General features: G+C 37.5%; 2 protein-coding genes across 3 annotated transcripts in view; both read right to left on the bottom strand.

Moving 5' to 3' along the window:
* The window catches only part of LOC140925264 (spectrin beta chain, non-erythrocytic 1-like), a 36,927-nt gene extending 28,145 nt beyond the window's left edge, over window positions 1–8,782 (bottom strand). The window contains exons 1-6 of one of the 2 annotated variants that reach the window (XM_073375253.1): window positions 8,547–8,782; window positions 3,885–4,014; window positions 2,077–2,228; window positions 1,297–1,377; window positions 661–753; window positions 467–555 (exon numbers count right to left, since the gene is read on the bottom strand). In XM_073375253.1, coding sequence (XP_073231354.1) covers window positions 467–555; window positions 661–753; window positions 1,297–1,377; window positions 2,077–2,228; window positions 3,885–4,014; window positions 8,547–8,666 — 665 coding nt within the window. In that variant the 5' untranslated portion in view covers window positions 8,667–8,782. Of the gene's footprint in view, window positions 1–466; window positions 556–660; window positions 754–1,296; window positions 1,378–2,076; window positions 2,229–3,884; window positions 4,015–4,338; window positions 4,493–8,546 lie in introns of those variants that run through there. The other variant, XM_073375254.1, reaches the window with a different exon arrangement.
* Window positions 8,783–10,409: 1,627 nt separating this feature from the next.
* On the bottom strand, window positions 10,410–12,222 carry LOC140925268 (ribitol 5-phosphate transferase FKRP-like). Its single transcript, XM_073375259.1, has one exon. It carries the CDS (start codon window positions 12,089–12,091, stop codon window positions 10,454–10,456), a length of 1,638 nt encoding a protein of 545 aa, XP_073231360.1. The 5' UTR covers window positions 12,092–12,222; the 3' UTR covers window positions 10,410–10,453.
* Between the last annotated feature and the right edge of the window lie 75 nt (window positions 12,223–12,297).

The raw sequence follows: 12,297 nt of genomic DNA, 5'->3' as shown, positions 1-12,297 counted from the left end.
TGATAAAAGATCAAGGCATTTTCTCTTAGGTGATCATTTTATTAATTCTCATAACATAATCTCTTGACAGTGTATGGATATCATTAGGAGAAAACTGATGTTGGTCACCATTGGGACTTAAAGGGTTAAGGACACCTTGCTACTAAGGAAACCTGAATAACATGGACTACAGCTCAATCCTGGCAAAACTTACAGATAATTGATTGCCAAAAAACTCCCGTTATTATCAGCTCAAACTATTATGAACTTGCAGAAACTTTTTCAGGGACAGACAGCACGACTTTCTCATTCTAACTACCCTTAAAACAGGATCCTGGATTGTGATGTCGAGGTGGCCTCTCTTTATAAGCCTGGTGGTTTCTTGAGGTCTCCTCGCCTAACAACCTTCTGTATCCTGTTAAATTTGCTGTAAAAAAAGGCTAATAAATGATGATGATGATGATCCTTTTGTTATTTTTTAACATACCCGACTGTCTTGGATTGACACCACAGCAACAGAGCATCTTTAGCAGATCTCTTCTCCTTCGTTTCTCCTTCTATGGTGATATCTGAAATCTAACAAAACGTATGTGTGTTACTATCCACCTATTTTAATTTTGCATTTAATCAAATTACACTGGCCGAAATATTTCTATGGATAAGGATCATTACATTTAGTACCTGGAATCGAAGGATGATTGTCCATATCAGACCTAATGTGATCTTGTTATTTCCGTCGACAATATCATGGGCGCCAATGTTCTCCAGATGGACCTAATGAATCAAAATATCATTATTTGTGGGGAGGACAGGTGGTGGTGTCTGGGAGAATGAAGGGGTGGAAGAGGAATAGGAGGTAGGTGTTATAACAGGGTGAGAAAGCGGAGAACTTTATTGGGGGACAACAATGCTTCACATTTAGAAATCGAAAAGGGCCTAAAGAGGGAAGCAAAGAAAAAGGGGGCAGAAGAAGAGAATGCGAAGGTGGGAGGTTTGGCCCCCTGTCACCACTCCCCCCCCGCCCCTTTATCTGTGATAAATGCACACTTTTCAAGTTGATGCAATGTACTCCATTTTTTGGCTTGAAACCTTTGAAAAATTTAAAGAATTTTGCTGTTGTAAAAGGGCTTATTGACTGAATAGGCTGGAAGAGCGAAATATATCTCAAAACTTTCAGTTTTTATTTTTACAGTTTTTACAGTTTCTCGATTTTTAGTGCATTGAATGTGTAAAAAGACATGATGTCTTCTAGTTCAAGTAAACAGGGCTTGTGAATATTATTATTATTATTACAGGAAGGATTACATTAAACTGTACCTTCTGCTTTTTTAAGAAGGTCAGGGCTTTGTCAACATTTTCAAGCATGTGAATTCTCATTCTACCTTTAGATGGCTTGGGCTGAAAATCAAGAAGATGAGTAGAAAAATTCAGTTAATTATCAGACTCGCCAAGACAAGTACCCCAGTACATTAGTTTGCTAAGCAATGGTATAGAAAATAATGCAAAATAAAATTAAGGTATTTCAATTTTTTGCATGAGGTCCAACCCTTCTTTATAAATTAACATTATTGCCACGAACACCATTAAACAAACTTGAAGATAAGAGAAAATATTTCAAAAAAATATTTTTCACATCCAAACCATACATGTCTATAGCAACATCTAACAGCTATTATGTTAAAGAAAACAGTAGACATTTTTGTCTTCCAAATACATGTTATTAATCCCTCTCTTCATTATTTTACAGCTTAACATCTTTTGAACTTTACATGTGTCAGTGGGCTAAGATGGCAAAATAACATACATATAATACAACATGACAGCTACAATATTATTATCTTAGTATATTGGGTCCATCAAAGCTTGAATAACTCGCATCATTTGCTTCTCATAGATAGATTTTGCAAGAGCTATACTAAGAATTTTATTCATATTTATTGTGGTTTTCCAATTGTTTTGCACCTGGTGCCATAGGGGAATCTGATGTATCAATTACCGTAAGGTGGGCTTCTAATAGCTCCAGCCCAGAAATCTTTACTAGATCATATCAAAATACAAACAGGTTTGAACAGCAGTAGTTTGCAAACTGATTCTTACCAGTTTTTCACCAGACAGGATCTCGAGAAGAAGAATGAGTTTTTTGCCATCCTTAAGATCATGATAGAGGTCATTAACCCTTGCGTTAACACGCTGAAGATGTGAGTTGACCCACTTTGTGAATGTTTTCTTTTGTACTTTTTCTCTTTCATCTGCAAATGAAGATATCACCATATAGTTTGCATTTATACAGATAGAAGTCAAAATATATCAGGATTCTCATTAAGTGCCATCAACCGGCTAAAAAACCGGGTACTTTGAAGTCTGAGCCATTTATTTCTTGGGATAAATGGATAAAGTGAGGGAGTGAAATCCTTAAATTCCCTACAACACTTGATTGCCCAGCTGCCTCCTTTTACATCCTGGCTGTCTACTTTAAAACTTAATGAGAATCCAGATGTATATCCTTATAAAAATAAAAAAGGATAACCCTTATTTAGGAACATAAAAAAAAAAACAGACCAAAATAATCATCTGTGGGCTAGTAGAGAGAAAACCTCCTAAGGCATCAACTTCAATAAGTTAGTTATAGGGTCTATCTGTTTAAAAGGCAGATAATGTCATGCAATAAATAAATCTCTATCCGGTGGATAATGCAATTGTTTTCACTCAAACTTATCCTCTAGATAGTGGTTTATCGGGGGGACAGCACTCAAAAATGTTGTGTGACAATGAAGAATTTAAATATTTGGAAATATTTATTTAAGAATAAACTCAGTCTTAACCAAACAATGTAATACAACTTCAAGAATTCATTATTAATATGTTTGCTCATAAATATACAAAAATTATTAAAATCAACGTATTAAGTGTAAATATCGCCAACACTGCGTACTGGGACTGGTATAAATAAACTTGACCGTCATGCTAGATAAATTAAGAAAACAAACGTTTAAGCACCAGGGAAAATATTTATCGATCAAAATCTGATTACCTATTCTCGAAAAAACCTATTTTTACACGGAAAAAAAATTCAGATGGAGCAAAAAGAGACCTGAGTTGTGATGAAAAGTCGATCATGCGAAGTTCCCATGAATTTCCCGTGACCGAATGTTAAATTAGTATTCAAGACATTTTTGCTTTACTCAAACCTGCTACGACAAAAAATATCTTTATTGAAAGAGAAAACAAACAGGCAAATAAACGATAGGAGTTTTTACTGAAAGCGAAGTTTTGTTTTTGTTCGCATACAAAACATTCTCCAGTCAAAACAAAAAGAATCACGCAATCCTTGGGACCACACCTCCGCAATGATAAAAACAAAAATATTCGAGAACATTTCGACTCTTTGAGCATACACATATCTATATAATTCGCTTTTCTCTCCTGTCTCGTCTAATGGCAATCTAAACTAAATTAACGTTTTAAACTAATCAGGAAGCCTGAAGCATTATGCTTATATTTGATGAAATCAGATGATCGCAGATGTAATATTCTATTTCCATTCTTTTCGGCTCATTGTAATCAATTCTCTTCACTGTGTTTATTTTTACGTACATGCAGTAGGCATTGCAAATAGTTCTTGCTGATCTAGGCCATGTTTCAAACTTTAAATAGAGAGCTTAAGAAGAAGACAACTGGTTATACAAAGAAGTATGAGCTTAGTATTAAAAATATTACTTTGCGATCACGAAATTCAAGGTTTGGTGATAAATAATTTACCCTTAGCATCAAATTCTTGAATAATAAAAGAGCCCTCCTGTAGACAGACATGCTTACTATGAGCAATAAAAACCACGAGGCGATTTTAGAAGTTGAAGCCGATTTTTCTAAGTCATATAACGGCTAAAGAATGCTTATTTACTGACCAGCAAGTACTTTGATTCGAGATCGTTCAAACAGCCTCGCTGAACTCTGCTGCTCCATCCACTGATCTTCCTCGGCGTCGCGATAATCTGTCGATACTTCACCCATTGTTCCCATAGACTGGATGAAAGCCTAAAAGGTAAAAAAGTGAAACGTCAGGACGGACTTTCGATTACCTACAATAAGTACGAAATTAAATGGAGTTCGATATTTCATCTTGATGAAGGTATGCTGGCATAGACGCAATACAACACCCTACATAACATCTATAAATACTTCGATAAAGGAACACACAAGTCTGGTGACATAGCAGTTACTTAGCATTAACAATCAATAAAGATTTACGATGTTATCCAGCTTTAACTCTATGTAAAGACGATTTATGACTTGTTTTCAATAAAGCAAATCCTGGATAAACTGATGAGCCACACAAATTATCGCGTTTCACAGCCATACCCTCCGACAATTCGAGCTACTCGGGGTCAATCAACGTCAGTGAGCTTTCAAATCCTTGATCCAGAAAAGCACTTTCACACTGCATAGAAATTACACGGGAAAACAAACGTCCTAAAAAAGCGAAACAACTGTGAACTGGGAAAACTATCCAAAGCCGCATTCCACGCGACACCTTTTGCCTTCCCCGCCCTGCACGAAAACCACGCCGTCCAATCAGAAAGCGCCTAATAAAAGGAACAGCCAATCGATGCGCGTTTTATAACGAACAAGTCACGGCCTCTCAGTGAATACATTTAGTCCCGGGAAAGTGGAAGGTGTGTTTTGGAAGGCGAGAAAGGAAACGCCATTTACCTTCAAATTAAAACAATTTTAAATAATTTCACTACTTCAGGTAAGTTAAGTAGCTCTTAAAGAATAATTTTGATCTAACAATTAGTCAATAAAATGGTGTTTACACGCACTAAAGGCTTTCAAAACACAACACAATAACCTATTAACTCAGACGAGATGGAAGTTAAGTTGGCCAAGACGAAAATAGGAATCTCTCGGTTGAGTGAGCTAAAGATAACTTAGTCTGTGTATCTTTTTGTGGCTTTACTATAATGTGCTGCTACACCATGTAGCGCCAATAACCAAAACATGCAGTAATTACAGGAGAAAAATGAAGCTAAGTTTGATCAAAGTAGCATCTCTCCTCAGCTCTCATTTTCTTAGCTACAGTTCAGAGAATTTGCTTATGCATCACAGATGATGCCAGAGATAAAGCCTGATGACTGGAAATCTGGCAATCTACTTGACAAAGAACCAAATAATTAATCTACCCATGCATCACAAAGTTGCATTGGCAATGATAGAGCTGGTTTTTGGAAACTCTGGCTATTCAAATTGACCTTGGGAAAGAAAATAGAACTTGAAATGTTATAAAGATTAAAATGATGTTTGTTAGCAAATCAAGTCAGAGTACAAGGTTTGCATTAGAGCATTGCAACTACAATCAAGGACACTCAACTTGGGTCACACTGCTCTGGTACCTGCCTTAATGTTGTTTTGTAATGGTTTTTCGGTGGAATTGTCCAATTTCGAGGCCAATGTTGCAAGAGAGAGGGAAAGGGATGTTGAGCACAACATGTCAACGCTATTCCTTCAATTGACCCAAATTCTAATGTCATGAATTGTAGCTGTGGCAACTAGGCACCGCAAGTGGCATTTACAACAAAAATAATGATGAGGCAGTTATGTTTCATTGGCCTTAAAGTATCAGTATCCCATTCCCCCCAAAAACAAACAAAGGCCAAAATGCATCATTTTACCATCTTGATGTGGGGAGAAGGGTCTCCTTACTTTCCATCTTTTAAGTCCAAAATTGCAGCTTTGAAATCAAAACTGGCATCTTTACATGCAGATTCTCTAATTTGAAATATGATGCCTGAATTAGCACTTGAGCAATTGACTAAAATGACTTATCAAGTGGATTTCAGAGGGACAGATTAGCAAAAGCACTAAAGAGAAACTCACACCTCTGGTGATGAAAACAGAGATGCAAAAAGTTGGAGTATAAAGAAATCAACTTTTCAGAAATCTATCTTCTAATTTTGTGTTGGGTGTCATCCCTTATCTACCCTGGACTTTTGATTTTCTGTAATTTTGCTGCCTAATGGCTTCCTTTCGGATAGTACAGTTGCATTGCTCTCCAAAAGACAGAGAACAAACAATATTTATTGATACCTTTATTTACTTCTACATTTAATGTAAAGAATATCCTCGCAGTTAAAGGTGCAACTTATGTAGTTGGAAAATGAAAGTCTTGATAAATTCAGGCTTGCCACAATTCGAACCCTAACCTCTGTGATACCAGTTCAGCTCTTTAACTAATTGAATTAGCAAGCCAACTAGGAGCTGGTTACCCTCTTTGCTGCATGAAAAGACAATGACAAAAGTCTGTCAATTGATATAATGTGAGAATTCCCATTTCCAGCATTTTTAATGGAGCATAAAGTAAATTTTGACTTCATGTCGCAGACAAGATCAGCCACTCAAACACTCAGCGATCTTTTTAGGGGGAGGAATAAGATGACACCTGTGAGAGCAGGGAAAATTGAGCCAGTGTGCTTGAAATACTATTAAGAAATGAATCTATGAATCAAGCCAATGACAGTTGTAGGTTAGTGGTTAAGGTATCATTAACATGACAAAAGTTGTGGAGAAATCTTAATTGCAATAGCCTGTGAATAGGCTCTCTGTTTGGGGAAAAAATAGTGAGAAAAGGGAAGGGAAAGTTCCCTGCTCGACCAAAGGCCTGTTCACAGGTTAATTTGCAAGCATATTACTTACAACAAAGTTGCACCATGTAAATCAGTCTTAATAATTAAATGAAACCCACATTTATGTGTCAAAATGTGACATTTACAAACCAGGCTGTCTGACGCTTACTTTATGACATTCTCACACCTGTTCTATTAACTGCATACATCTGTAGTTTAACTGGACCTACATTTGTATAATTATTTAGCAACTGCATTTATGATTTCAAATGCAAGCTTACGTTTGATATTAGTGTAGAACACAAAAATTAGGTTTCATCTGATAAACTATTGACATTTTAAATTCAGGGCTTTTAAACTTCAGCAGCAAGTAAATCAAGTCAACAATGGTAGTCTGCGGCTTTGTGGCTCTGTATTTTCATTTTAAAAGCATTTTATCAACCATCTTTCAGTTAATGAATATGTACATCAAACTTATTTCTCCTCACAGAACCTTTTAATGTTAGCATCATTGTTACAAATCCTGAAAATTACTTTCTGGGAATAGGAAAACCTAAAACCTATTCAAAAGTATCCCAGCACATAAACCACAATATTAAAGATTGTTTTGTTAGTATTTTGTGACATTCAGACTTTTTGTTCTTTATAAAGAACAATGTTGTGTAAAACGACCACTGTGCACTCCACTGGATGTAGTTTCAAAGTATGATTTACATGCATGTTGAAAAAACTTCGATGAGAAAGCGTACAATGCAACGCTTATGATCAAATGTTCGAATTTTTTTTCACGCGTTGGAAATACCATCAAATATTTCAACACGAAGAAATACACTTATAGAAATATTGGTTTATCTGCAAGTTACTTTTCATAAATTAGGAAGATGTGAAAATTTGGTCTTGCAGATGGACAAGCGTAAAATCAAAGTATAAAGAAATATTTTACAAGGGAAGTTGACTAGATTGTAAACAGAGCACTGGAACGTAGTGGAGTTGTCAATTTCACTCATCAGTAACAAAGAAATTAGCAATACGTGCGTGTTTCTATGAATGGGCGGGTTTGAACCGTGGAAATAAATTTGTATTACCCGTTTTAAATTCGGTTTTTTGGTAGCGTACAAGTAGACCAAGAAGAGGAACTAAGCTTTTGAACTGTGAATTTTGGAATTCAAGTGAGACTTATTTGGATCAGGAAGAGCACACTCGAGCTAAATGAATGTAGTTTTGGAAATTTACTCGCGCGATGCAACAATACAGCAAACTTTAGCGAATGAAAGGTTTATGATAACATCAAGTCTCGTTTCACACAATCAGATTCTCCAGATGCCAACATGATGCGAACAGGGAAAGGTTAAGAAAGATTAGCCTTGAGCTATATTCTGCCTGGAACAGAAAATAGCTTTTGATTTCTGTCCATCAGAAGATTATTTCCTGTAGATCTAGACTATAAACCATGGAAGAGACAAAGCACTTCACAAAAGATTATGCAAAAGGTGGATTTAAAAGCATAAAACATTACTCATGCGAAAACAGTCGTCCATATGCCCAGATATAGCCATGCATGGAAGGTTTGATTGGAAACAAATCCAGTGAATACTACCTTTTTAACCTTCGCACGAGTAGAACATAAAAGAAAAAGTGTTGATTTACGTTTGCGGAAGAGTTTTTGCAGTTTTTCGTTGGAATAACTAAAAGGTTCAGAGGTTGAACGACAAAGCATTTCAATTCACACTGTCTTGAACTCAAGTCTCGATCGACGGTCTCGAAAAATCCACACTCGTCACGCACCAGCAAGTGACATTTCAAACACACCGCCAAAGCAAACCCTGATCGAGAGGATGAAAGAATTGGAAGCTATCCCAAACAAAGTCAAAACTCTAAACAGCGTTTGACGTTGCGAATGCTGTTGTATGGGTGTGGAAGACCTATGAAAAATCACCTTCTACTGACCTTCATAACGTCGGCGTCGCGTTCTTCCATCTTTGTCGAGAGTGGTTCAAGCCTGTGGCGACTCACTTCTAGCAGATCTGTGCTCGCCGAGTCGAGCGGATGTTTCACTTCCACGGACATGATTCAAGCTTCTCGATCAACCGTTCGATTCGTTGTAACTTTCAAAGAAACTACGGCTGTGAGACACGCGAGAATGAATCCTTGATCAAGACACAGTGAGACGCCCTAAAACTGGGCCGGACTCACTCATTTGAAATTCAATATCTTTGCATACATTACAGTGCTCTTTGTTTATTATAAGCGGACCAATCAGAAACGTTATTAGTCACGTAAAAGGAAAGATCAATCGTCCAGAACATTCAACGCTTTCTCTTGACGCTCGTGGCGTGAAGAATTCAAAGCGTAACCATTAAAACAATTCCACAAGGAAATGATCATTATCATGATTTTCTCATTGATTAAAAAAATTCCAGTTCAAGTTGTTGCAATCTTCATTCGACGGTTTTTCATTTCTCGGAAAGATCAACCTCCGTATGGTTTCATTATTACACACCGTTCTGCTTCCCATCTTTTTTCAAGGCATTCACTTATGCTTCTCTTTCTGTAATTGTTGTAAATGTATGTCAATTTCTCCTTGTTTTCTTCCTTGCACACAACTATCTGAACCCCTGGAGCAGCTATCCCTCCCCTGCCCCACCCAAGCAATACAACAGGATACCCAAGCTGTAACATACAATAGTTCTAGAAGTATGTGCTAATCAAAAATATAGTAAAGCAGGTTAAACACTTGACTTTCTCCTAAAAGCCTGTTTACATTTTCTGTTGACTTGTGGTAAATCTAGTTAAGCAGCCATCCCTCCCCTGCCCCACCCAAGCAATGTCACATGGTTTAGCAATATGGAACAAACAGGATACCCAAGCTGTAACATACAATAGTTCTAGAAGTATGTGCTGATCAAAAATATAGTAAAGCAGGTTAAACACTTGACTTTCTCCTAAAAGCCCATTTCCATTTTCTGTTGACTTGTGGTAAGTCTAGTTAAACACAAGTCTAGTGGTCTCTCTGTGGCTCAAGATATATGTTTTCTCCTGTACCTTACTTGTACACCCAAAAGCCAGCTCTTTCAATTAATCATTTTTTTTATTATTATTCCTACCATAAATCCCCTAGTTATACTCTCAGAATTTACAGTTGTTTCAAATCTTAAACCTTATTGCCCTTGGGGGGGGGGGGGGGGGGAGGGAGGGAAGCACTCTCTCAGGGTGACTCCCTATAATGGCATATACAGGGAGGCTCTGCATAAAAGAGGTACCTTTTAAAGGCTTCAGGTGTATAAAAGGGTAGTGATTTCACTAGTTGAAGTATATGAAAGGGTAGGGAAAACTGTCATTTCGGTCTGTAAAAAGGCCCAAAAGGGCCAACAGATTCATTTTATGGCTGCAAAAATATCTATAAAATGTTCTGGTTTTGTGATTTATTTATATTTCAAAGACATTGCATTTACAGCAGTCAAAAGGGTTGCATAGCTCTAAACTAGGTATGTGAAAGAGGTACCATTTCTCAATAGGAGGTATACAAAAGCCAAAAGGGGTACCTTTTTTGTCAAAATTGGTATATAAAAGGGTAAGGGGTTGGACCACATGGGGGAACCTCCACAAACCTTGAGTACCCTTCCCCCGTTAGCCATTTTGTAACACAAGTTATAAGTGTGAGTGGTGAAGATTACACTTTTTCAAAAATTCTCCATAACACAGAATACCATAAATTTTAAAACATGTATTTGTACTGATCTAAAAATGTGTGCTTTCCCTATATTTATTTGTCTGTTACAATTTATCTTCTTTTTCACATTTTCATGCCTCAAGGCCATTCATTTTCTCCTTCCCCCGCGGCATAAACAGATGTTCTAATATTTAACATTGGATTTCTTTTTGAGCTTCAATGGATTGGGATATTGTGGGTTTTCTATGACACCTTTACCAAACTTAAATTCTAGAAACTCTTGAACATGATTGGGGGCTGAGGCTTTAATCCCGACAAAGTCAATGGTCTCTAGAGGCTTGAGATAACTAGCTGGAAATTCCCTGTCTTGTCTGTGAGTTTTGAACCATGTTCTTTTAGTCATTATGCCATCTTTTTCAAAAAATGGAAAAATATCCACGTGCAAATGGTTGTATTGACTGTATTGGATTCTGTAAAAATCTCCTTCCTTGGCTTTCTCCCAAGTATAACCTTTGTCATCAACAAACTTTGTTCCAGCGTTTGAGTGTTTTTCTGCTTCAGCTAGATAAGAACACTTGCTAATCTCGTGTTGAAAAATTCCAATGTCCACATCATAATCCCATGGAATAATATCGCCGTAACGAGCAGCGCCCAATAAGCTCCCTCCCTCTAACCAGTAGCGCACTCCTGCCGTGTTTAGAATATCAAAGAGATAACGAGCAGTCTCCCTTAGGTGGTCAAGACAACAAGGAGGTGTCCATCTTGACATGTACAAATATTCTGGCATGTCATCATAAACAGTGCCAAAGCATCGTCCTGTGTCCTTTGCACAGCCATACCAACTGACCTGTCCAGAAGGATGAGCAACTTTCTTCACTCCAAGTTTAAGGTACATCTCATTTGTTCTTGTTTTTACATTGTTTTCAAACTTCCATGCCGTGTGAGCATTGGTAAATAATTTAAACCCTGGTGAGAAAGACATCTTATGGAGAAGTTTTGTTTTGATGTGGTGCAATGATGCTTGTATAAATACACTTTCGGGAAAGGGCCGCATGTACGGTGCACTGAGACTATGAAGAAATGCCGTTTTCAACAAAATCACTTGACTTGGACTTACAGAATCGCATGTTCTGTAATAGCTCTCTGCTTCTTCCTCAGAAACCGAATATTCTAAAGTCCAGCGCTTGACATCAAAAGCAAGGTTGTTGCACTGAATGGCCATCCTTGTCTTAACTGGCACAGCAACAACTTTGACTTGTGGCTTGATGCTTGCCATGGCCTTTAATTCAGAAAGCATCATAACTGGCAAGCTTGTGGAGTCAAATCGGACACTGTCTGGCACAAACATGACGTATGGTGTAGTAATATAATTCTCTGGCCTTCCAGAAGATTGCTTCTGATCGGGTTGTACTTCCTGTACAACAAACTGAATTTTGCCATTAGGTAATTCTAAAGGGGGGTAAGGTCTTTTTCGTGATATCACTACAACATGGATATTTGGGAAGTGATCCAAGATGGAGCGAATTGTACGTGGAAGGTCATTCTCGAATTCTTCGAATTCAAGGAACACAACTGTCACTTCACTTTCAAATTGTCTGCTTGGCTCCGCGGCATTCTTTGTCTTGCCGAAGGCAATTTTCTGCTTAATAGCAGCTAATCGGCTTTGTTCGAACCACTCCCCGTTGATGTTTTGCACATGAGACACGTAAAAAAGGATCAAGCAGTTGCAGATTATTGCACATACCAACACAACTTGACACTTCGTTATTGGCATCGATCGTTGAATCGTGTCTCGCTGAGTTTTGGCACAAATATCACGCATCAAAGGCCCACAACCTATTACACATAAATACTACAGGTACAGTAAACACGACTTTCTATAAATATTGATTGCATTCAACCCATACAAAACCCAAACAATATTTCTGAATGTTTTCCTTCATGTTCACCCGCGAACAAATGACGTAAAAACGACAAGGCGTTACTTGTGGAAACAGGGAGATTGAGCTCTAGTTTTTAGGCCCTCGC

This window comes from Porites lutea, chromosome 14 (assembly GCF_958299795.1).
Source record: "Porites lutea chromosome 14, jaPorLute2.1, whole genome shotgun sequence".
NCBI classification, from domain to species: domain Eukaryota; kingdom Metazoa; phylum Cnidaria; class Anthozoa; order Scleractinia; family Poritidae; genus Porites; species Porites lutea.
Note: the sequence above shows the minus strand (reverse complement) of the source record. Positions and strands in the feature narration are given on the sequence as shown.

Bases quoted from the DNA above. Each gene is read 5' to 3' on its own strand.
- LOC140925268 (XM_073375259.1), bottom strand. From the start codon at position 12,091: ATGCGTGATATTTGTGCCAAAACTCAGCGAGACACGATTCAACGATCG.